This window comes from Melozone crissalis, unplaced genomic scaffold (assembly GCF_028551555.1).
Source record: "Melozone crissalis strain CALT ecotype California unplaced genomic scaffold, PUWL_Pcris_2 ptg000088l_1, whole genome shotgun sequence".
NCBI classification, from domain to species: domain Eukaryota; kingdom Metazoa; phylum Chordata; class Aves; order Passeriformes; family Passerellidae; genus Melozone; species Melozone crissalis.
In genome coordinates this window covers 5250007-5273647 of record NW_026535865.1, presented here as the reverse complement: position 1 = coordinate 5273647, position 23641 = coordinate 5250007, and the positions used below count along the sequence as shown (strand labels likewise).

The 23641-nt window shown below is 51.9% G+C and overlaps 1 protein-coding gene and 1 long non-coding RNA gene across 4 annotated transcripts; both read left to right on the top strand.

Moving 5' to 3' along the window:
* Positions 1-956: 956 nt before the first annotated feature.
* On the top strand, positions 957-18603 carry LOC128947045 (uncharacterized). 3 transcript variants are annotated; one of them, XR_008484015.1, is made up of 6 exons: positions 957-1041; positions 2752-2802; positions 5191-5264; positions 8332-8447; positions 8703-8825; positions 18158-18603. It is a non-coding gene; the product is annotated as an uncharacterized LOC128947045 (long non-coding RNA). The 3 variants fall into 3 exon arrangements; XR_008484016.1 differs by lacking the exon at positions 18158-18603 and adding an exon at positions 16664-16933; XR_008484014.1 differs by lacking the exon at positions 18158-18603 and having other exon boundaries at positions 8703-8989.
* A 279-nt stretch (positions 18604-18882) lies between these two features.
* On the top strand, positions 18883-22782 carry FEM1A (fem-1 homolog A). The gene has a single exon (XM_054291120.1). The coding sequence runs from the start codon at positions 18925-18927 to the stop codon at positions 20917-20919; it is 1995 nt and encodes a 664-aa protein (XP_054147095.1). The 5' UTR covers positions 18883-18924; the 3' UTR covers positions 20920-22782.
* Positions 22783-23641: the final 859 nt, after the last annotated feature.

The following is a 23641-nucleotide window of genomic DNA, read 5'->3' as shown; positions in this document are numbered from 1 at the left end:
TGGAGGTGAGGGTTAGGAAACAAATTTGTTCTCAGTGCTGAATGCTGTGCTCCTTGGCACACTTGAGGGAATAGTTCCTGACCTCCTTACTCTGGAAACAGGAGAGGTCCAAACGGATTCCAGCTACTCAGGTCTGGGCTGTCTTTTCAGTTTGGTGTGTCTGTGAAGAATTGGAGGGTTGGGGTTTGTGCCAGCCCCGAAAACTGGATGATAAGGGCTGAAGCTTGGCTTGTCCATTGGAGTGGGAAAGCAGCGGGTACGAGCCCTGGGTCTGAGGGACACTGCGGCAGGACGGAGAGGACAGGCAGGTCCCGGGGAACCCGGAGCGAGTGACCCGCACAGAGCAAACCTTCCGTGCTCCCGCTGGAGCCAGGCGGGCTCTCCCTCCCCGCGGGCCGTTCCCGCTGTTCCCCCCGGCACGGAGAGCTCGGAGCGCGCTCCGCCGGCGCTGCCCCGCTCCCGGGGCTCGCAGCTCCCCGGCCGGACCTGTTGCCGTGCGGCCCCGGTGCCGCCGGCCGGTGAGACTCTTACACTGAAGGCGGGCGGGCGGGCCCATGATGTAATGCTGCCGCACTGCCCGGAGCGGCCGCTGCCGTTGGCCGAGGCGCGGAGTCCCCGCCCGGGCGCTCCGCCCGCCGCCCCCCCGGCGGGCCATAAAAGCCCCGCGGCAGAGGCAGGGCAGCTTCCGCGGCCCCTCCGCCGCTCAGGTGCGCCGGGCACAGGTGAGCCCCGCAGGTGCGGAGGCGGCTCGGGAACGCTGCGAGGGCTCCTCGGCCACCTGTGGAGCCGCTCCCGCCTCTACCGGGCGGCTCCGCGGGTGCGGGGAGCGCTCGCTCGGGGGACGGGGCCGCCGGGGCGATCCGGGGAGAGCCCGAGCGGATCCCGGCGGAGCGGCCGCGGATCAGCACCACGGACAGCGCCCGGCGGGGCCGCACCGGGACGCGAGCCCGGCCCCGGGAACCGGCACCGCGGGCAGGACTCTCCCGGGACATCACCGCCCACCGGAGGCACCGAGGCGGCGCTGGATGCTCGCCGGGCCGGGTGAGTCCAGCCCGAGGGGGCTCTGCGGGAGAGGGGAGGCAGGAGAGCGGCAAAGGGAGCGGCACAGCCCGGTCACCTGCCCGCACGTACCGGACACGGATGCCCCGGTCCCGTCCCCATCCAGCCCTGCCCGACACCGACCCAGGGCCCGGAGCCACTCGGGATGGGAGCCAAGGGCCGGCTGAGGTGGGAAGGGACGGTGGGATGGAGGCGTTTTCCAAACATCCTCAGGTAAGAGACGCTCACAGCCTCGGGTAGGGCTGGGAATGGGAACATTTGGGAAGCACGGTGTGACTGCGTGAATCCAAACGTAACCCGCACTTCACATCTGCTCAACATCAAAGCTTTATGCTGGAAAACCCAACGCTCTCGTTTTGAAAATGTGTCTGACTGGTAGTTCATGTGTAAAGTTTAAAATTAAAATTCCCTAGTTTGTAGGAGAAACAGGATATTTCACCAAGGTACTGTTGGGAGATGATGCTTCATGAACAGTTAATTGAAATTATTTTTCCTCCATGGCTGATTCTATCTGGCTACTCAAAATCTGCCTTGCAGTAGTGGCACACTTTGGGTCCATTGACAGATTGTGTTATTTTGAAGTGCTCGATGGCTAAATCAGAGTGGATTTTTTCCCAAAATGCTCCAGAGAAAAGAAATTTAAAATTGAGTGTGATCAAATGAAACAAAGCGGTTGGTTTTTGTTTTTAATTTTGACAAAATTAAAACAACAAAGTATTTATTTCTGGCTCACACTGAAATAAAACATTATTTTCTCTTTAGACTATTAAACCAATGAGCTAATCTAGAAAATAAAAAAGATAAAATGTTCAAGTGTTTGAGCACTTTGGAAATTAAGCATTTCACAGAGCTGAAGTGATTTGCTGCATTTGTTTTATGTCCATTTTTGGAAGCTGGGATATTCCCTGAATGAATCCCTGTTCATTAGAAATTCTCCCCCAGCTCTACTAAATGTGTGGTTAAACACTTTGCTGAACAGAGGCTCAAGGTGATTTAATCCAGGCTCAGCCTGGCCACATCTGTCCTTACACTTGTATTTTTCCTGGGTGATGCTGGCCTCTCAGAGGAAAAGGAAACAAGCTGTTCTCCATTTTAAAACTCCTATTTTTTACTTCAGAATTAAATATTTCTGGGGAAAAAAGAAGAAAAACACTTGAAAAGAAAATTATTTCCTTTCAGGCCTTGATTATCCACATAACCTTTAGACATATTTTATAGACATTGAACAAAGTAAAGGTGGGAATGTTTCCCTGGGGAACTGGAGTGGAGGGATATCTTTGTTATCTCTCTTTAAATCTTCTAACATCTCCCAACAGCTGCTGAGGTTCAGTCTGGGCAGTGCCTTCTCTCTGCCAACACCAATATCAGGCTTTTCTCCTCGAAGTGCCCTGTAAAATATGGGGAAAAAATCCCATATTCTTCACCTCCTGCCCCAAAAAGCCATGCAGAAGAAGCCAGAAAATGATATTGTACCAAATACCTATTCCTGCTTTTATGGCTTTATCTCCACATTCTGGAAAATTACCTAATCAGATTTCATATTTAATATAAAAAATAGTAGGACAGGTGATATGATATCTTCAAAGCTAACTAAATTTTGTATTGTGCAGTCTTGCTTAATCAAAGTTTTATTTCCATTTGTTCAGGGCATATTTTGTCACTTTTTTTTTTTTTACTGGCCATTCTCTGTAGATGTCATAGATGGATCCAACCCAGAGGTCTCTGAAGAACAGGGGACTCAGGGTAAGGTCTGAACTTAATTCAATTTAATTCCTGACCCTTTAAGTATTCTTCAAAATGAGCAAACTGGAAATGAATCTGGTAGGAGGGTTCCATGTCACCTGCTGGAAGCAAATATTTGAAGTTTTGCTAGAAATAAACACCATCCAGCCATCCAGATTTGTATTGTTTAAAATTCAATGGAAATAAAGCCTGTCAAAGGCAGGATCCTTTTTTCTCGGCCTCTCCCCTCCCAGCACACAGCCAATGTTCCAGGCTCCTGGCTCTGTGTGCCTTGCACAAATATTTGTCTGTGTGTCGCTGCCACTCCACTGCAATCGTGGCATCTGGTAGTGGCTGGGAGACTGGGAGCTGCTTGGGAATCCCAGCAGGAAAGAGAGAGTGGATTTCAGCCACGAGATCTGCCACAGCTTTTGAGCCTGGATAAACAGGATGAGGTTGTGGTGCCTTTGGCAGGGATTTGTTCTGCCCCAGGGTTCACCTGCAGCCTCTCTCAAACGCTGCACTGGGGACACAGCACCTGCGCCACAAACCCACCCCACTCCTGCAGGATTCAGGCCAGAGAGGGATCTCAGGGGACTCTGAGCAAAGGATTTGGGTTTTTCTGCTCACCCACATCACAGAATCACAGAATGGTTTGGGTTGGAAGGGACCTTAAAGCTCCTTGGGACATGGAAATTTTATTTCATGTGTGTTCAGCACTTAAAGATTCTGGCTCTGGGACTCTGGATCAGGAAGGGCAAAGAGAAGCTCTTTGATGGCACACCCAGTCTGTGGCTCTGCAGGACCTGCAGCAAACCCTGGCCTTAGGAAGAGAACTTTCCCTTTTGATTTATTTTCATTTGGAGACTCAGAATTTTTCATAAACCTACAGTAACTTACACAATGTCAGGCTCCACTTCAGGAGAATACAAATGCACAAACTTGAGCACTGAACTCCCTCAGGAATCAAACTAAAGTCAAGCACTTGGCTGCACTGAGGATTAAAGGATGTTTCCATAATGTTATGCAAAGATCTCTTTATCCTGTGTTACTTAAGGCTGTACATTCTTCCCAAGTCATGTTCAGAGGCACAACTCCCTCCCCTGTGATTTTCCAAAGCATTTTACTGTTTTCAGGTGCTCAGCGTGACATATTCCAATTAATCCTGATTTTCAGGGACTTCTAAGCACCTGCCTCTCGTAATCGGTCCCTTTCAGAGTGTCTCAAACACAAATAGAAGGTGTCCAAAATTGCTGACTTCTTTTGAAAATCCAGAGCCATGATGAACAGTCCACCTACAAGATTCCAGCCCAGGTGAAAATTGCATGGATTCAAGCCCCCCAAATTCAAGGCAATAGTCAATACCTGCTCCTGTGGGATGACAATGCACCCTGCCATTAGAGCAAAGTTTCTCTTAGAAAGGAGAAAATTGCACCATTCCCAGTGAGAACAAGTGCAAATCTTTTCAGTTCAGCTCACAAAATTATTAATGTTGTGGTCTGTAATTCTGGCTAATCAAATATTCCATTGCTCTGTGCTGCCAGTCGATTGTTCATGGAGAAATCAATGCCACAAAGAGATGGCAAACTTATCCTGAGTTGCTCTCCTCAGACAAGGAGTCCCTATCTGGGGGAACAAAGCTTCAGCAAAGAGCAGGGCTCTGCAGGCTCACACCTTGCATGCATCAGGAGCAATGGGAATTTCTCAGGAGCAAGGAGAGCAAAGGCCAGTTCAGACAAACCTTTTCCCAAGTGGGAAAGAGCTGGGAATGTTTAAAGAGTTTTCAGTTGCTCCAGTGGGTTGTTTAGATCTGCTCAGAGATAATCTGTAGCCTGAAAGCAGAGGGGACAGGAGGACGGTGAGGGGCTGAATCCAGATCCCAGCAGGATCAGGGAGCTCTTGCACAGTGCCTGGCTCTGTGACAGCTGCTGGGGACAGGGACACCCCTGGGACAGGACAGACTGACTCCCACTCTGGCTCAGCTGGGAAAAGGAGGCTGCAGCTCTGCTTTGACCAGCTCCTCCTCAGCCCTGCCTGAGACACAGCAAGAGATGAGACACAAACTAAGAAAAGGCAATGCTTTGACTGATTTTTGCAATCCTCATCAGAAACCTAAAGCTGTTCCTAAATGAGGCACCTCAAATCCCTTGTCCATAAAGACAGCCCTAGTGATCCCCATTTCCAGGGTACCAGAAAACCAAATTCAGTGATATCTGTAAAGCTCTGGTGATCTGAGAGCAAATGGAACCAGAGAACAGAAAAAGGTGATTATCCTGTCAGGTTTGGCCTGGGAGGAAGATTATCCATCTATCTTGCCAGACCTATTTATCGTCTGATTTTCTCCTGGCTTAGCTTTTATCACCTTTCTAATCCTCCCCATCTAATTCAGACAACATTTTATCTCAGCAGTTCTCACCCAGCGCTGACGACGCGGGCTCAGAGCTCTGGGCAGGTTTTATGTGACCTCAGGAGGGGCTGCACAGGTGGGTGGAACATTAATTGCCAGCTAATGAGTTCACAACTTTCAAAAATAAATGAGCTGGTGTATTTTTCTAGGAGAGCAATGTTATATCTCTCTGCTGGTCTGTCAATGAGGGAATGGGTTTGGAAGAACTTTTCCAGAATTTTTAAAGAATGGACTAATGTTGTAGGAAGGACACCAGCTGGTTCATCACAGGTCCAGTTTATTGAAGAAAACATCAAACACTTATACAGCAAATAATAAGCTTATGAATATTCTGTAAGCCAAGCAATCTATTGGTTAAACTATACCATGAACTCTTCCTCATTCCTTAGGGGTTACATCTCTCTTTTCTCATGTCTCTTTCACTATTTGTTATCCTACTACAGCTAGGCCCAAGGACACACTATCTAGCAGGTGCAGAACTTGGAATTAGCCACGGCTTTGTACTTTTCCAGTCTGTAGTCAGGTAAATTTCCCAACAGACTAATTCCATGTAACACACAAATCTAAACGTGTGTGTGTACCTATACCTGTTGTACAGTGTGTATTTAAGTGGATGTGATGTATGAAATTGCTTTCTGGGATGGGAGGTACTGGGATGCATCATTTGAATCAAGCAGGACTCAAAGATAAATTTGAGGCAGATGATGTTTTTTGAGTATTGCTCATTGTTTGAACCCACTCAGAGAAAACAATGAAATTCCAGGACTCAAGACCCAAATCCCAGTGAAATGGAGGTTTCTGTGGGTACCACAGCCCTTTGCCTTTCCCTTTTCATCCCAAATCAACGAGCGCTTTCCTCACCTTGCTGCTGGGGAATGCATTAGGGGCTAAACTTTATCATGTCTGCAGCAGTTCCTGGAATAGCTGCAAGCTGAGCACTTGGTTAGGGACAGCCAGGAGAGATGATTACCTTCAGGCAGCCTCCATGGAACATGCCAGGGTTCCTACAGGCACAGCCTAATGTGGGATTTAGGATGCTGAACAGACTCCCATTACAGGGCCGGCCATCTCCACGCTTCCACACGGAGAGAGCTCCTCGTTAACATGCACACCAGTGGCTCCAGAACACAGCAGCCCAGTCGGGGCTCATTAAGGGCAAAATCATTCCAAGGGACATTGTTTCAGAAAGGAAAGGATTTAATTTCTCTCAGGGCTGGGGGTGAGTTGCAAAGAGCCTGGGGATTTTGCTCAGGGTTGTGTTGGAAGCTGTGCTGGAGTGTGGAGCTTGAGGCTGTGCTGGGGTCACCTTGAGAGGGACCCACAGCATCTGCCCCAGAGGGACCCTGGCTCACATCAGGGGCACATTAAAATAAATCTTTGTTAAAAAGGTGACTTAAAAGCCTGTGTCCTCTGGGATGGGAATTGCTCAGGCATGAGCCACAGGCTCTGCTCTGCTGGTGGAGGCTCTGTCTGTGTGCCTGGTTCTGCTCTGTCCCTGCCCCAACCTGCAAAGCTTTTGAGACCAGGAGGGGCAGTTGTGATGAGGAAATCTCAGTCCACTTTTATCAGCAGGTGTTAAAAGCCCCTAAGAATTATCATTAATAGATACAAATGAGTCACTGCACAGCTGAAATGTCCACTTTCTTCTGCTGACCATGGAACAATGCACTGGAACACACAACACATCCAATGCTTTAGTAATACACTGCAAATAAACATCTAATTATCAGGGCTGAGAGGGGAAGGCCTAAAAAGCAACAAGGATGAAGCCATTTGTCATCTCAGTTTGATTTCCTGTACAGACTCCTGCATGGAGTGTGCTGGTAGCTCTCCTCTCCCACGTGTGCCACTGCTCCTTGGGAATAACTCTGAGGCCTGCTCGTTCAAAGCTCAGCTCTATTTTAAAAATCTTCTCTTTCTGAAAGGGCTGTCTTTAAAAAGACCAAAAAATTGTACAGGAAAAAGGACAAAATTGCTTCTCAACAAAGGGGCTTATCAACAGCCCGTCAATAATGTGCCAAAGGCCAGAACCTGCCTTTCAAAGAGGCTCTGAAGCCTCGAGGTGTACTTTGAGAGCAATTAAGGGATGTAAGCAACATGATTATTATCTCATGGGTGACATTTTCATCGGCTCTTTGGGAAAAACGAGAGATGGGCTTGAGATGGCTGTGATCAATGTTCACCCCAGTCGTGCAGAAATGGCAGGAAAACATGTGGTAGATGGGCCTGGAAATCAAAATGCACAAGGAAAGGAAGGGTGGGAGGAAGGAGTGATGAGGGCAGAAGGATTTTAAATCATAGAAGCTGAAAGAATGAGTTACATGAGAAGGAGAGAACCTGAGAAATGTGAGTGGGAACCTGTGGCTTCCTTTGCCCATCTCAGGCCAGGTCTTCCACCTCTTCACTGATCAGGGCACAGCTCCATCCCGAGCCTGAGGAACGAGGAACAGAACATTCCCAGGGACTGAGGGATGCCTCAGGGCTCACAGGTGTCACGGTCACTCTGCTCTTTCTGCAGAGTCACTGCACTTTGAGCCATTGAGTTTGGGGATGAGCTCGGCCCTGGCTGGATTGGGAGCACAGAGCCCACATGGACGCTGCTCCAGCCCAGCACAGAAGCCAAGCAGAGGCTCAGATGTTGCACACACCCAGCTGTTTTGGAGCTAGGCAAAATGTTTCATGGAAAACACATCTGCAAGAGCCCATTTGGCTGCAAGTTTTCCCCAGTTTTGCTGAATTTCTTGTTTAGGAAAACAAACTTAATTGCAGCAGAACAAATTGTTGCTTAATTTGCTATAAAAAAATCTCCTTCCTACATTTCATTTTATGAAAAAAAAAATTAGAAATGTTAATGTTGAGTGAAAGAAACGATTTTTTCAATGTTTGGAAAGCTCCCTTGTCCCAAAAGATGCTGTTATATTCCCAGCTCCTCTCTGCATGTATCATCTCAGAGGAGCACAAATCCAAATTTCTGTGTGCATCCCCACAAAGTGTGCACTCACACCCTGGGCAAACAACTCCAGGCAGTCCTGACAGGCATAAGCTGCTCTGCATTCTCCAGGAGTGCCTTTTGAAGAGGATCTTAATAATAAAAATAATGTTCTGTTACTAGTTAAACACTGGGAATAATTCCTCCATCACAGGCAGGAATGAACCCCCGTTCCCTGGGAGGAATCCCCAGGGTCCCAGCAGGATGCATTAACAGCACGTCTCTCCAGTGAGCCGTGATGGGAACAGCACGGAGCAAAAAAAAGGTAAAGTGCTTAAAAACAACTTGTATTTTTAGAGCCCAGTCTCCCACAGAAATCTTCCGAGATGCTGAGCTCTCCACTTCTGATTTGCAAGGAATAATAGTTTGGAAGCCCAGCTGAGACTCCTGGGCTGTAAATTTTCTGTAATGCTTTTCTCCAGACCCATTTGCTGTCCTGCTAATTAATCCAGGTAATGGCTGGGTTGTTTTTTTGGTTTTTTTCCCCTTCAGCAGCAGTTTTCCTTTTTGTTAACACGAACAGAGAAGCGGAGAAGCGATCTCTCGAAGGATCCTGGCTGGCAGCAGCATCACCATCTGACTGAAGAGAGAACTCAGCCACACGCATAATCCTGGGGAAAATTCATCTCCACCCTCCCGCAGACCCCGGTGAGAGCCCTTGAAGTGGTAATTAAAGTCTATTGAGTGGCAACTGCACCTGTTTAGAGAGGAGAGTGCGGGTAAGAGGTGCACAAAGGGAGATGAGCAGCGCGCAGAGAGGAGCTGCTGGAGCTGGGGAGGAGGAGAAGTGGAAAGAAGGGGGGAAAGGTGTTTGTTGAAGTCGATCCAATCAGTTGTGCATTTCCATCCTGCCCTAGATTTGCTCCCGGGGTGGAAATCTGCAGTTCTGTAGGGTCTGTGAGGGCTCACAGCAGTCCCCGGTTCCTCGGGCTGGCCCTGGGACCTGCCAGCTCTTGTCCCTCTGGGTGTAAGAGGGGGATCTAGGTGCAGGCTCCAGGGAAATTCTCATTCTGAGACCCATGGCTTGATGACAGAACCGCTGGCTGCTGCTGTCACAATCCCAGTGTGACCTTAGAGGGCAGCAAGCAGGGTCCCAGGCTATCTGGGATGATGAGGCTCTAAAATTTAAGTCAAAGAGCCCTGCAAAAGCTTTTTATTGTAGGAGTAAATAATCACCCCTACATTCTACAGAGTGTAGAGATGAGGCTCTAAAACTTAAATCAAAGACCTCGGCAAAAGCTTTTTATTGTAGGAGTACAAAATCACCCCTTCCACTCTACACAGGCACTACTGATACCCTTGGCTCCCCTTACCCAACCCCAAATCCATTGTTTAGGTGGCATTAGAGCAGTAATGTGGGCTTTGTCCCTTGTCACTGCAATTCCCTGTGTGCCCAGAATGAGCTGGGCTGAACCAGGGTTCCTGGGGTGAGGACAGGAGGGGCCCGGGGTTCATCCTGAGAGCGCCCCGAGGCTGAGCTGGGCAAACGAGTCAGGCAGAAGGATTCCACCGGTGTTGGCAAATTCTTCTCTCTCACTGGGCTCGATGGCAGCCAGTCCCCTGTGAATCCCTGACCTTCACACTCCACAGGCTGCCTGGGATGGCTCACAGAAACCACAGGAGGTTTCCTCCTGTTCCTGATTGTCAGAGCACGCAGCAGCTCTGGTGTGAATGTTGTTGCGTCTGCTTTGGACAAGCCCTGTCAGCAGCACCTCTGCAGCTTCCCAAAGCTGTGCCAGGACATGTTTCGGGTTGAGAATGAGGATAGGGAAGAACTTGCACTTCACAGAATCCCAAATGGTTTGGGCTGGAAGGACAACAAAGCCCACCCAGTGCCACTGCTGCCATGGCCAGGGACACCTTCCACTATCCCAGGTAGCTCCAGGCCCCATCCAGTCCCACTGACTGTTCCAGGTGGGGTTTGACATTAGTTGGGTGTCTGATCCAACCATTGTGCCGCAGTTTGTGGAGACCGACAGACATCCCTGGACAGCAGGAAAACCTGCCAGTCAAGTCCTGTCCCAGGGTGAGAGGAATTGTTGTGCCAGCTGGGCAGGGAGGCTGCATGACAACACTGAAAGCCCCAGTGCCATAGAATCCTCCCTGAAATGCCCTCCTTGCCTCCTAAACTCCAGTGCTGTGCATGGACCAGCTCACTGGGTGGAAGGGCACCATGTGAAAACTCGCCTTGTTTCTGCCTTTTGACTCCCAAACACTCCTCTCTTGTTTTTCCCTTTTAGCCCTTCTGTCCCTCAGCCCTTTTCTCTCTCCACCTTCCCTCTGATTGCTGAGCAGCTTTTTGACTTTTCCATCAATAAGGCTAAAGAGCATTTGAACCGCTCTGGTCCCCCTTCTCTCCTCCCTCCAGTTCCAAATCAGGCAAGCTCATCGATCAGAGGAGCTCAGGAAATATCTGCTGTTTTGTTGTCAGGCTGATAATAACATTGCAGTTGTGAATGGGCTGCTGGAGGCCTGATCATGGACACCTGCAGGGTTTGTTTAATTGCATTTAATGACAAATCCTATACAGAGGAGCATTGCCAGAGAGATTTATTATCCGCCAAAGAGGCAAAGCACAACAGCTCAAAATATAATTTGCACTGAGCATTTTTCCCCCTGCCTCTCTTTAAAGCACGGTAATAAATGACAAATCGGGTAAAGTGGGAGACACGGGGCTGGGGAGGAGGTGGAGGGCAGAGGACAGAGATTGAAACCAAAGGAAATAACAGCAATAAGGCCACATTGTTCTCTCTGCCCTCCCTGTGGTCTGGTGTGCAGGAAATTCTGTTTGTTTAATTTACAGCCTGGAAGCGCAGCTGGGGATCTCTCTGTGATGAGCCTGCTCGGAGATAGCTGCAGGCCAAGAGTCCCCACTCTTTCCAGACAGGCTTTTTCCCGTCGTCTGGAGCTAAGTTTAGCTCCCATCCTTAGAAATAATTCCCAAGGAGCCTCCCAGTGTCAGGGAGAGGGGTGAGGTCCAGCTGCCACAGGACAAGGAGCCACATCCCTGAAATCTCTGGGACAAACAGGAGTGGCAGATCCCTCCCGACAAATGTCACACAGAGAAATACAGCCCCACTGAGACAGTCCAGACAAAAACCTCACATGCCTCTGAGCCTGCAATTTCTGTTTCCTACTGAACACCTACCTCACTCTGAACAGGGAACGGCTGGGTGTGAAACCAAGAGAGGAGCTCTTGCTCACATCTCTGTCTTGATTTTTACCTGACTCTCTGGCAGTGATTTGTGGTAAATCCCTTTGTGGAGCTGTGTCTCAGTACAAGGACTGAAAAGCGTCCTGGTCACCTGGAATTCCAGTCCAGCTTAGCACTTCCCAAACTGTCTTCTCTCTCAAACTCATTCTTCTTTACAATTCATTCTCTCTTCCAGTTATCTTGGGCTGAAGACTGAATTGTCCTGAGTTTCTATTTCTAAATATTGTCTCACCCCCAAGATGTTTCCACTGCATACTCACTACTGTTCCACTTGATATTCAGATTAGAATCACAGAATATCCTGAGTTGTAAAGGACTCACAAGGATCATCCAAGTGCAGCTCCTGGTTAAATTTTACCTGGGAGGTTTGGGGTGACAGCAGTTCTGTACAGAACACATCCCCCTGTGTTCAGCAGCTGGCTCAGTCCTTACACAAACAGGGTGTTGGGTGACACCTGGACCCGTTTTTATCTGATTTCCTGGACAATGGCAGTATCACTAATGCTCCCTGTTAAATAAGACCACCTGGACATCTGCTGGTATCAGCCCCAGCTATCACAAACACTCCTGCTACCTAGGCCAGCACAAAGGGCTGTTATCTCGGGGCAGCACAAATCCCCAGACTGAAACACCCATCTGGAGTTAGAATAAAGTGTCCATAGAAAGCACATATGTTATAAAAAGGAGAGGGAGGGATGGGACTGCTCCCCATGAGCTCCCACAGGGCACAGCCCCTGCCAGCAGAGCAAACCCAAACCCTCTCCTGCTGCTGCACCCTCTTCATCCTCCCAGGGAAGGAGCAGCCAAGGCTGCTGAGGAATTGTTTTATTTCTTTCCCTTTTCCCCCTCCTGCTTACAAAAGTACCCAAAACAGCTGGGTGAGGATGGGAAGAGGCTGTTCCCTGCCTGATTTCAGTGAGCAAAGCTCTGCTGGACAAGGAATGAAGTCAGATCCTTTCCATGGGTGTGAGCCAGCACTGTCCTTCCACACCTCATCCACGTGAGGGATTCACAGAGAAAACCTGGGCAGTGAAAGAAAAGCTGGGCCTGAACCAAAGATTGCTCATCAACAAATCCAGAGAAAGGGAACAGCAAAAGGGGTTTGTTTTTCTTGCTGAAATCAGCCTCTCAGTGGGATTCCAGGAATCTCTGCACTATCATTATCTTTCTCTTGGCAGAGTCCTTTTCTCCAGTGTTCCCCAGCACACATTGCATTTGCTTATTGTAGTCAGACTCAAATTCAGGTGGGAGACAGTTGTCAGAGCACTCCTGGAGAAGTTTATCCCAGGGTGAGGCAGAGGAGCCCCTGCTGAGCCCTGATGTCCCTGTAGAGTCTCTGGAGCGAGGAAATGGAGCAGAAGCTCATGGGAACAGCACAAATTGGGGAGATGATTCCAGGCAGGTTTGATGTGGGCTCAGGAGGAACGCTGCAAAGGGCAGCACCCGCCCCTGAAGGAGTGACAGGAACAAGGATTGCAGGATGAGAAGAACTGAGGAAGGATGCTGGGAGAAGACATCCCTGAGGAGGAATGGCTGCTCTCCTGGCCTGGCTCTGTGTGGAAGACTAGTGATTTTGTTGTTGTGTTTGTAAAGGTGACAACAAATCATAGCCTGCCATACAGCCCAGGCTGCCACGGCCCAGGTGTGCACGTGTTTTGGGGGGCTGGAGCTCCTGTCCTGTGAGCTGATTCTGCTCCTCATGGAGTCCAAATGTCCCCGAATTCCTTCTTTGGCCCCATTTATATCCTGTGGTCGTCCCTGGGGTCAGTTGGGTCAGTCCCAGGCACCCCCAGCCCCTCCCCAGCGTGGCTGGGCAAGGACAGGAAAGGCTTTGGCTCTGAGTGAGCTCAGCAAGAACAAAAACATCTCTGAGTTATCAGCACAAACCCAAACACAGCCCCAGAGCAGCCACTGAGAAGGAAATTCACTCTGCCCCAGCTGAAAGCAGCACAGGAGCCAAGGAACCCCCCAAACACACCAGAGCAGGGTCAGGGCACCCAGACACTGCTGGGCCTTCAGTGCCTGGCACGGCTCGTTTGGAGAGCTGAGCCCTTTGCTTCCAGCAGGGCCTTAAAATATAAAAAGAACAAATTTTCAACACCACTCAGAGCCTCCATTCTCAAAGGTATTTAGGTGTGAAAATGAAACTCTTGAATCCTGCTGAGGCCAGTGGTAAAAGCACTGAAATATCTTTAATAATTTGGGTTGTTCATGCTGTCGAGCACTTTTCTCTTTTTCCTTTTTATTTCTTTAACTCCCCTGGCTCAGCATTGTCCACATCACTGGCACTGTGGCAGGTGTGATTTAGGAATCACAGAATGGTTTGGGTTGGAAGGACCTTAAAGCTCTCCCAGTGCCACCCTGCCATGGCAGGGACACCTTCCCCTATCCCAGGCTGCTCCAAGCCCTGATGTCCAACCTGGACATTCCAGGGATGCAGGGACAGCCAGAAATCTGCTGCCAGAAGAGTTTTAAACCTACAAATTGCTGTCATTTGATAGTGCCTGAAAGGAAAGATGCAGGTTTCATAAACCACAAGGACTCTCTCTGCCTGTTTTTTACTTCCCCACTGACAGATTAAATCCACACCAAAAGGGCAGCAGTGCAGCCATTAACGCTGCGATGGCCGGGCTGGTGTCTGATGCAAATGAAACTTTGATTTAGTGTTCCCCCAGAAGCCTCCCCAGCGTGTTCATCCTCGGCAGGCTGATCAAAATCCCCCCTCCCAGGTACCTGCAGCCTTGTGCCCCACAGAAGCACAGAAAATAATGTCATCAGAGCCCTGCTGATGGAGGCAGTTACAGGACAAAGGCCCTGCAGCAAGGTGGGGATTGGGTCATCGTTCCTGCTAATGTCAGGGTGCCATTTCTCCCTATTTTTAGAATTGTTCCCTTTGTACAGCAAATTGCTTAACTAGAGACAATCTGGTGTTCACCGGCTCTGGGAGCAGGGACCCATCTCTCCTGCCTTCAGGAAATCACACAAACTGCTGAAAGCTGGAGATGGATAAAACCTGGGTACACAGGAACCTCCATTTACACTGAAAAACCTGAGGAGCTGCTGCAGCCCTGGCTGAGCAAAAAGGAAATTTCTGCAGGTTTCTAAATTATCCACTCTCTGCTTCAGAAGGAACTCAGGGATTCAATAAATCACTATGGACTCTGCTCCTAAATTATTTTGATGCTTTTGGAAGTCTTAGCACAGCTCCAAACTTCTCCACATTTTGAGGGACGAGATGGGGAACAATGGATCAGGAATTCTGGAGCCTTTCACACTGAGGATGTTCCAAACCATCCATCCCAGCCCTTTGTTGTTCTCCACATTGTACCCCGTGGTTGTCCCAGACACCTCGGCACGGACTGAAGCTCTTGGGCTTCAAAGCCCAGCAAACACGAGCTGTAAATTCCGAGTTTGCAGCCTAAATAAGCCAGGCAGGCAGAGAACAGTTATTATTCCTGTGTTATTGGCAGGGAATTGAGACACAGGAAGATTAAATGACTGGCCCAAGGTCACCAAAGGAGCCTTCAGTAAAGGTGAGGGCTCAGCCTGGATTTCTGAAGTCTCTGCCCAGTACTTCAGCCATCCATTCACTTGCTCTTTAAGTACCCTGTCATTATTTCTGTGAAGGAAATTATGCTCCTCCTGCAGCAGCCAGCACCGTGTAATTCTGCTTGTCTGAAAGGGAATATGAAATGGCAGTTTCACAAAAAATTAACCCTCCTGCCACGCAGCCTGGCAGCCCTGTCACAACGTCTCATTTTTTATCTGCTCTTCCTCCCCTGGGGATTTAACTCCCCTCTTATTCCCAGAACTCTGGCTGGGGCTTTTTCTGTGCTATCCCAAAAACCCTACACGGGTGTCCCCTGTGGGGTCTGCAGGGAGGGATGTGGGGGCTCAGAGCCTCCTGTTCCTGCCCCAGCTGTGGGGATTCACCCAATTCCTGAGCTGGGGAGGATCCTGGCAGCTCCTGGGAGGAGCAGCAGCAGCTGGAGCTCAGCTGGAACACCTGGGAGCAGCCACAGGTCCCTGGCACCCTCAGGGGGTGGCACAGATCACCTGGGAGCAGCCACAGGTCCCTGGCACCCTCAGGGGATGGCACAGATCACCTGGGAGCAGCCACACATCCCTGGCACCCTCAGGGGGTGGCACAGATCACCTGGGAGCAGGTACAGGTCCCTGGCACCCTCAGGGGGTGGCACAGATCACCTGGGAGCAGCCACACATCCCTGGCACCCTCAGGGGGTGGCACAGATCACCTGGGAGCAGGTACAGGTCCCTGGCACCCTCAGGGGATGGCACAGATCACCTGGGAGCAGCCACAGGTCCCTGGCACCCTCAGGGGATGGCACAGATCACCTGGGAGCAGCCACAGGTCCCTGGCACCTTCAGGGGGTGGCACAGATCAAGGGGAGCAGCCACACATCCCTGGCACCCTCAGGGGGTGGCACAGATCACCTGGGAGCAGCCATAGGTCCCTGGCACCCTCAGGGGGTGGCACAGATCAAGGGGAGCAGCCACAGGTCCCTGGCACCCTCAGGGGGTGGCACAGATCACCTGGGAGCAGCCATAGGTCCCTGGCACCCTCAGGGGGTGGCACAGATCACCTGGGAGCAGCCACAGGTCCCTGGCACCCTCAGGGGATGGCACAGATCACCTGGGAGCAGCCACACATCCCTGGCACCCTCAGGGGGTGGCACAGATCACCTGGGAGTAGCCACACATCCCTGGCACCCTCAGGGGATGGCACAGATCAAGGGGAGCAGCCACAGGGCCTGGAGGGGCTCCAGGAGAGCTGGAGACAGAACTGGGACAAAGGACGGAGGGACAGCACACAGGGAATGGCTTTCCAGGGACAGAGGGCAGGGCTGGGTGGGATTTTGGGAAGGAATTCCTGGCTGGCAGGGTGGGCAGGCCCTGGCACAGGGTGCCCGAAGCAGCTGGGGCTGCCCTGGATCCCTGGCAGTGCCCAAGGCCAGGCTTGCATCTGTGATCTATAAAAGGTTTGGGGTGAGTTCCTGAGGCTCCAGCACGTTCCACACCCAGGGATCTGCAGGGAGAGGCTGCTGTGCCACTTCTCCTCCTGCTCTTTATTCCCTCCTTACTGAGAAATCTCTTATTAATGGCAAACCCATTTCCATCAGCTGCGCTTTGCCCCACGACGTCTCTGAGCCCACCCAGAGCTGGGTTTGGGACCTAAAAACCTGCGTGGCGTTCTGGTGAATTCCTAATGGATTCTGTGGAGGGGAAATTAATAGGAAGCTTTGGTTAATAGATACTTCAGATAAAAGAGCGAGTGCATCTGGTCACCATGGCAACACGAGAGCCAGCGGGGAGAGGAAATGTCACCGTGTCTGTGCCTTGACCCGCAGCACAAACAGCCTGGCAGCTGGGGGTGGCACTGCCTGTGCTCACAGGGGACAGGGACCCTCCCAGGCTGGGTATTCACAGCCCAGGAGTGCCCTGACACACCACACGTGTCCACAGGGAACTCGTGGGGCTTTTTCTGGGTGCAAACATGATGAACTCGTGCCCAGAGTTGTGTTTCCACAGCCCCGAGGGAGAGGTTGGACTTGGTGGTCCTGAGGGCTATTACAGCGACCTGATGAAGGCCTCCAGGGTGAGAGAAGGACGAGAATCTTGTTTGATGATCAGAAGGCTGGATTTATTGATATATGATATATAATACATTATAACTATACTAAAACGAATAAGGAGAGAAGTTGCAGAGGCTGCTAAGCTAAGAATAGCATAGAAAAGAATGAATAACAAAGTTCTGTGTCCAGCAGAAAGCAAGGACAAACTCTCCTGTGAGTGGTCAGCAAATCCAAACACTCACAGAAGCCAAATCACTGCTGCACCTGATGCATTCCACACCAGCCGATAACAATTGTTCACATTCTTCTTCTGGGGCCTCACCTTCTCAGAAGATGAACAAATCCCAAGGAAAGGATTTCTATGAAAAAATGTCTGTGACAGAGGGCTTTTCCAAGCTGAAGGGTTCCTGGTTCCTCCTGCCCTTGCTCAGCACAGACAGCCTGCAGGTGTTCAAGGCACCTTTGCCCCTTTTCTTCTCAAACACAAAGTCGCTGTGCCACAGAATTCCAGGAAGTTTTGGGCTGGAGGGACCTCAAAGCCCATCCAGCCTCACCTCAGCCATGGCAGGGACACCTCCCACTGTCCCAGGTGCTCCCAGCCCAATGTCCAGCCTGGCCTTGGACATTCCAGGGACCCAGAGGCAGCCCCAGCTGCTCTGGGAATCCCATCCCAACCTCCCAGGGAACAATCCCCAAGCACAGACCTGCAGTGGGAATTGTGCCACGGACACTCTGCTCCAGGAGCAGCTGCTGCTGCTGCTCCCGGGGACTTGCAGAAGCTGCTGGAGTGAAAATTGGGCTCCTGCTGCCTGTTATGCAAAAGCAGTTTCTTAGCAACAAAAGTGATATTCTGTGTGAAGGCAACAGGCATCAGTGGGATAATCCACTGTAATTCCAGACAAGACCTAAAACGGGTGGATGGACTGAATAATAATAATCATGACAGACAGAATAATAATAATGGAAATAATGAGACTAAGCTTATTTCCCTGGGTAGGAAAAACTCAGCTATAAATAAAATACAATGGGAGAAACCCTGTGCCAGTTCTCTGTATAAAGATTAGGGACACCTAAACTCAATTTATGCCCTAAAAATGGACTCTGGTGAGTAAAGCTTTGCTCATATAAGCCGAGCTATTTATTGCTTGAGTGTTTTCCCTCACTCTGGGCAGGTATTGTCGCTCAGGGATGGAGTGAGCTGGACCTAATGCCCCGTGGGGGAAATTGGAGCGACTAAATCTGTGTTCGCTGGTGGAGACGAGGCTTTGCCACTTCCAAGGCAGGAAACTCGTACTTTAAAATGCACCACCAGAGCTGTGCAGGGCCGCAGACTGGCCTGCGTCATCCATGTGGCTCCGTTACAGCTCAGGACATTATGGCTTCATAAAACCTGCAATTAAACCACGTCACATTAATGCTATGCAGCCGCTGTGTTTTGAAGTGCCATAACATCAAGGGATTTAAGAGAAATAAAACCGCTATGAAAGCAGCACATGCTGAGAGTCTCAGACACACCTGGACAGCGCCTGGGCCGCGCGGGGCGCGCTGGGAAGTGTAGTCCTGGCTCTGGTACAATCCCGTTAGCGGCGCTACCGCAGCGGGCCGAGAAAACTACGCTGCCCAGCATGCCACGCAATGAGAGAGTGCACATCCTTCCCACCTCTCCCCCCGCCCGCTCTGCCTTCTGGGAAACAGAGTGCGCACGGTGCGGCGTCGGCTGAACGGCGCCGCTCCCGGGACTACAATTCCCATCATCCCCCGCGCGTCCCGCTCCGCCCCGCGCGGCGCCATTTTGTTCCGCGGCGCAGCCTGAGATGGCGGCCGGGCCCGGGCGGTGAAGGTCCCGCCGCACTGAGGGCAGGGGGGTCCCGCCGCCCCCCGCCCGCCCCGCGCCGCGCTGGGGCTGCGCCGCCGCCGCCTGCAGGCGGCCGCTGGCGCCATGGACCTGCGCACGGCCGTGTACAATGCGGCCCGCGACGGGAAGCTAAAGCTGCTGCAGAAGCTGCTTGGCAGCCGCAGCCGGGAGGAACTGGAGGCACTGACGGCGGGGCCCGGCGGCGGGGGCGGCCCCGGGGCCGGCAGCACCCCGCTGCTGATCGCGGCCCGGCACGGGCACCTGGAGGTGGTGGAGTACCTGCTGGATCACTGCGGGGCCCGCGTGGAGGAGGGCGGCTCCGTCAGCTTCGACGGTGAGACCATCGAGGGGGCCCCGCCGCTGTGGGCGGCCTCGGCTGCGGGGCACCTGGGCGTGGTGCGGAGCCTGCTGGACCACGGCGCCTCGGTGAACCAGACCACCCTGACCAACTCCACCCCGCTGCGGGCCGCCTGCTTCGATGGGCACCTGGAGATCGTGCGGTACCTGGTGGGCGAACGCGGGGCCGACCTGGAGGTGGCCAACCGGCACGGCCACACGTGCTTGATGATTTCCTGCTACAAAGGGCACCGGGAGATCGCCCGGTACTTGCTGGAGAAAGGGGCCGACGTGAACCGGCGCAGCGTGAAGGGAAACACGGCCTTGCACGACTGCGCCGAGTCGGGCAGCCTGGAGATCCTGCAGCTGCTGCTCCGCTCCAAGGCCCGCATGGAGAAGGACGGCTATGGCATGACCCCTCTGCTCGCCGCCAGCGTCACCGGCCACACCAACATCGTGGAGTACCTGATCCAGGGGGGGCTGCAGCAGGACGAGGCTGCGGGGGGCTGCGCCTCAGGTGGGAGCCATCAGAGGGGCTGCACTGAAGAGGGCTGCGAGGGCTGCGGTGCTTCGGCTTCCGGTCAGGACGAGGTCCCGAACGTGTTCTGCACTCGAGAGGCTGCCGTGGAAGCGCTGGAGCTGCTGGGGGCCACGTTTGTGGACAAGAAACGAGACCTGTTGGGAGCCCACAAGTACTGGCGCAGGGCGATGGAGCTGCGCTGCGAGGGCGGCAAGTACCTGCCTAAGCCTGAGCCCCGGCAGCTGGTGCTGGCCTACGACTACTCGCGGGAGGTGAGCTCTCTGGAGGAGCTGGAGGCCCTGATCACCGACCCCGACGAGATGCGCATGCAGGCGCTGCTGATCCGGGAGCGCATCCTGGGCCCGTCCCACCCCGACACCTCCTACTACATCCGCTACCGCGGCGCCGTCTACGCCGACTCGGGCAACTTCGAGCGCTGCATTAACCTGTGGAAGTACGCCCTGGACATGCAGCAAGGCAACCTGGAGCCCCTCAGCCCCATGACTGCCAGCAGTTTCCTTTCCTTTGCCGAGCTTTACTCCTACGTGCTCCAAGACCGTTCCAAAGGCACTTTAGCCACCCACCTGGGCTTCTCCGACCTCATCGGAGTGCTGAGCAAGGGGGTCCGGGAGGTGGAGAGGGCCCTGGTGCACGGCAAGGATCCCGTGGCCGACTCGGCGCAGTTCACCAAGACCTTGGCCATCATCCTGCACCTGGTGTTCCTGCTGGAGAAGGTGGAGTGCACCCCGGAGCAGGAGCACCAGAAGCGCCAGACCATCTACCGCCTGCTCAAGTGCAGTCCCCGCGCCAAGAACGGTTTCACCCTCCTGCACATGGCCGTGGACAAGGACACCACGACGGTGGGGCGGTACCCCGTGGGCAAATTCCCGTCCCTGCACGTGGTGAACTTGCTGCTGGAGTGCGGGGCGGACCCGGACAGCCGGGACTATGACAACAACACCCCCCTGCACGTGGCCGCCCGCAACAACTGCCCGCTGATCATGAGCGCCCTGATGGAGGCCGGGGCGCACATGGACGCCACCAACGCCTTCAAGCAGACGGCCTACGAGCTGCTGGACGAGAAGCTGCTCACCAAGAGCACCATGCAGCCCTTCAACTACATCACCCTCCAGTGCCTTGCTGCTCGCGCCCTGGACAAGCACAAGATTCCCTACAAGGGATTCATCCCCGAGGAGCTGGAAGCCTTCATTGAGCTGCACTAGGGCGTGACACGATGGTCCCCAGCCTGTCCCAGCCCGCTGAGGTTGTGCAGTTGGAGGGCTCGGGCTGGCTGTGCCAAAGTGCCCAGGGCTGTCGCTGTGCTGAGCTTTGTCCCCATCTGTCACCACCCAGCTGGCTGTCGGGGCAGGGGAGGAGGAGGAGGCCCCAGAGGTCATGGCGCTGTCCCTCGTTGTCACCTTCGGGTACCAGCTCTCTCCAGTGCACTCTGTCCACAGAGGCCACAGCCCCTGCCCTTCCCCGTGCCACCATCGTGTCCTGAGGAGGATGGAAATGGAGATTCCCTGGGACCTGCTGCCTCTCCCATTAGTGCTGGATTAACTCAGTGTTCAGCTTTGGAGCAGCTACACATCCCCCACGTGCTCTGGCCCTTCCCACCCCACACACCCAACAGATAGAAAGTGAGTGAGGAATGAAATTCCTCCAGTTAATCCCTTCCCCTCCCTCCTGTCAGGTTTGGGACAGCCCATGCCCAACAGCTGAGGGGCTCCTGCCCAGGGATGGCACAGGGCTGGGTGTGCTGAGGATGGGGTTTGTCTCTCTCTTGGTTGGCCAAGTAGCAAATGGTGTTAAAGGCCTGAGATTTCCATGATTGTGCATAAAGCTGGGATGTTTTTTCTCTCGTAGAGCCAGGCCCTATCTATGCTGCAAGACTTCTCCAATCCTGTAAGATAGAGGAAGGTCAGTTCTGGTTATACAGTTTCATCCATAGATGTTGTAGTTTATGAATGGGGAGGAAAACACTAAGAACAAAACCCTGATGTGGTGTTCAGGCCCTTGGCTTGTCCATTCACACCCATTTGCTCCATTCCCAGCATGAACGTGCTTTGGCTCCAGCAGGGATTGAGCTGGAAGGGTGAACGTGGATGGTTTGGGAGCCAAAACAGCACATTTTGAGCTACTTTCAAAGCTGAGCTCTTGCAAACCCTTTAGGCCAGGAGGTCCCTGCAGTGTGGAGGTGCTTGGAGGGGGCTGTGAAAGCAAGTGAGTGTCTGTGGTGGGTTTGCACCAGGATGGGCTGAGGGAAGAAGCAAGAAATGAAAGTTGAAGGTGCCTCCTTGTCCTTCTGAGGTTTTACTATCATGTGCTTGGGCTCTGTTATTGCCCCATTCTGAAACCTCATGCAGTGGGTTCTTAGCAGCTGGTTTGGGCTTTTGAGTATTTTTTTTTCCTTTTTTTTTTTAATTTTTTTTTTTTGTAACTTCACTGAGGATGGTGCTACTTCCAAGGTGGAATTTGAAATCTCACCTGGCTGCTGTTTGGGCAAGCTCCTTCCTTTGATGAGGATCTGCACACACACACACACCTTGTTTTTAACTCTGTAGTCTCAGGGCAGGTTTTTGCCTCTTATGAGCAGACCCCTCCGTGGTGGAAAACAAAGAGTTTCCAGCAGTTTGTCCTCATGCAGGCGGTGATGGGCAGCCTGTGGCTCCTTCCCTGGCCCTGAGCAGGGTGGGAAGCACAGCTGAGAGGGGGAGCAGCTGCCTGGAGCTCTGGGAAGGGCCCACCTGGGAGAGCAGACCCCTGGCCCCAGCCTCGCTCTCTGTGCTACTGAAGCTTCTCTACTTGTATTTATCAGCCTCAATAACCACGCTCTCTGCCCCTTCAAGGTATTGTAGATCTGCCAGCACATTTTGCAGTGTTAACTATAACATTTATTTATAAAGCCAGGAGGTTTAACTTGAATTGAGCTGTAAAGTGCAGAGTTAGTTTAGCTGCCTTCTATTTTTATTTTTTTTTTCCTTTTGGCTGAAACCTGAACTAAACTGCAGGAATGGGATTTGTTCCTTTGTGAGCTGATGAGCGCTCTTAACTTTAAATAATAAAACAAAAAATGGCTGCTAGAATGCAAGTGCCTTGGACTTCTTCGTGATAAGGCTCTGTATTCAGGTGTTTTCCTCTATTTTCAGTTTGTTTCCCAGGGATGGGACACTGTAGGTGTGGAATTCTGGGATGTTTGCAATTAAATAGGTGAGATTGGTTCATTTCATGGTTACTCCTGTGAAAAACCAAACTGCTGCATTGGCAAACTTCCCCTGGAAAAGAGTAACAGTGACACACTGAAATTACACCTCTTCTTCCATGTTTTGCTTTATATTTTGATGCAATTCAAACAACATGAGAGGATCTGTGTTGATTCAGGAATTACCTGCCTTACACATGTGGGACAGTGGGCACAGCGAGCAGAAGGAGGGACACTGTCTTCAGTTTGGTTTCCAACCCCAAATCCATCAGGGATTATAAAACCAGAGGAATTAATGGTACTGGAGCTAGTTCCACACAGAGACCTGGATCCCAAAACTGCTTGGTCTTCCCCAGGGAGGGTGGGTGGATAAAATATTTGAATGTTTGTCCTGTTGTTTATTGCTCCATCCTTAATTCTTGCTGAAGGATGGTGCCCTTGTGTAAAAATGCCATTTAAGCAGTGTCTGTAGAGCCTGGGGCTGTGCTTGTCCCATTCCTCCTGTGCTGCAGGTGATGTCCAGGTGTGGAGAGCAGCTGCCAGGTGGCCTCAGGGCAATTCCATCTGCAGCCAGAGAGGTGGGAGGGAAGGGGTTAATCCAGGCAGGAGCAGCTCTGGAGCTCTCCTGGTCAGGGAGCTGGGGGACCCAGTCAGGTGCAAGAGCCCCAAGGAGGAGAAAATTCTGTGTGATGGAAAAAGCTTCACTTTTTTAAACACGCAAATAATCTGTAATTACATAGAGG

Bases quoted from the DNA above. Each gene is read 5' to 3' on its own strand.
- FEM1A (XM_054291120.1), top strand. From the start codon at position 18,925: ATGGACCTGCGCACGGCCGTGTACAATGCGGCCCGCGACGGGAAGCTA.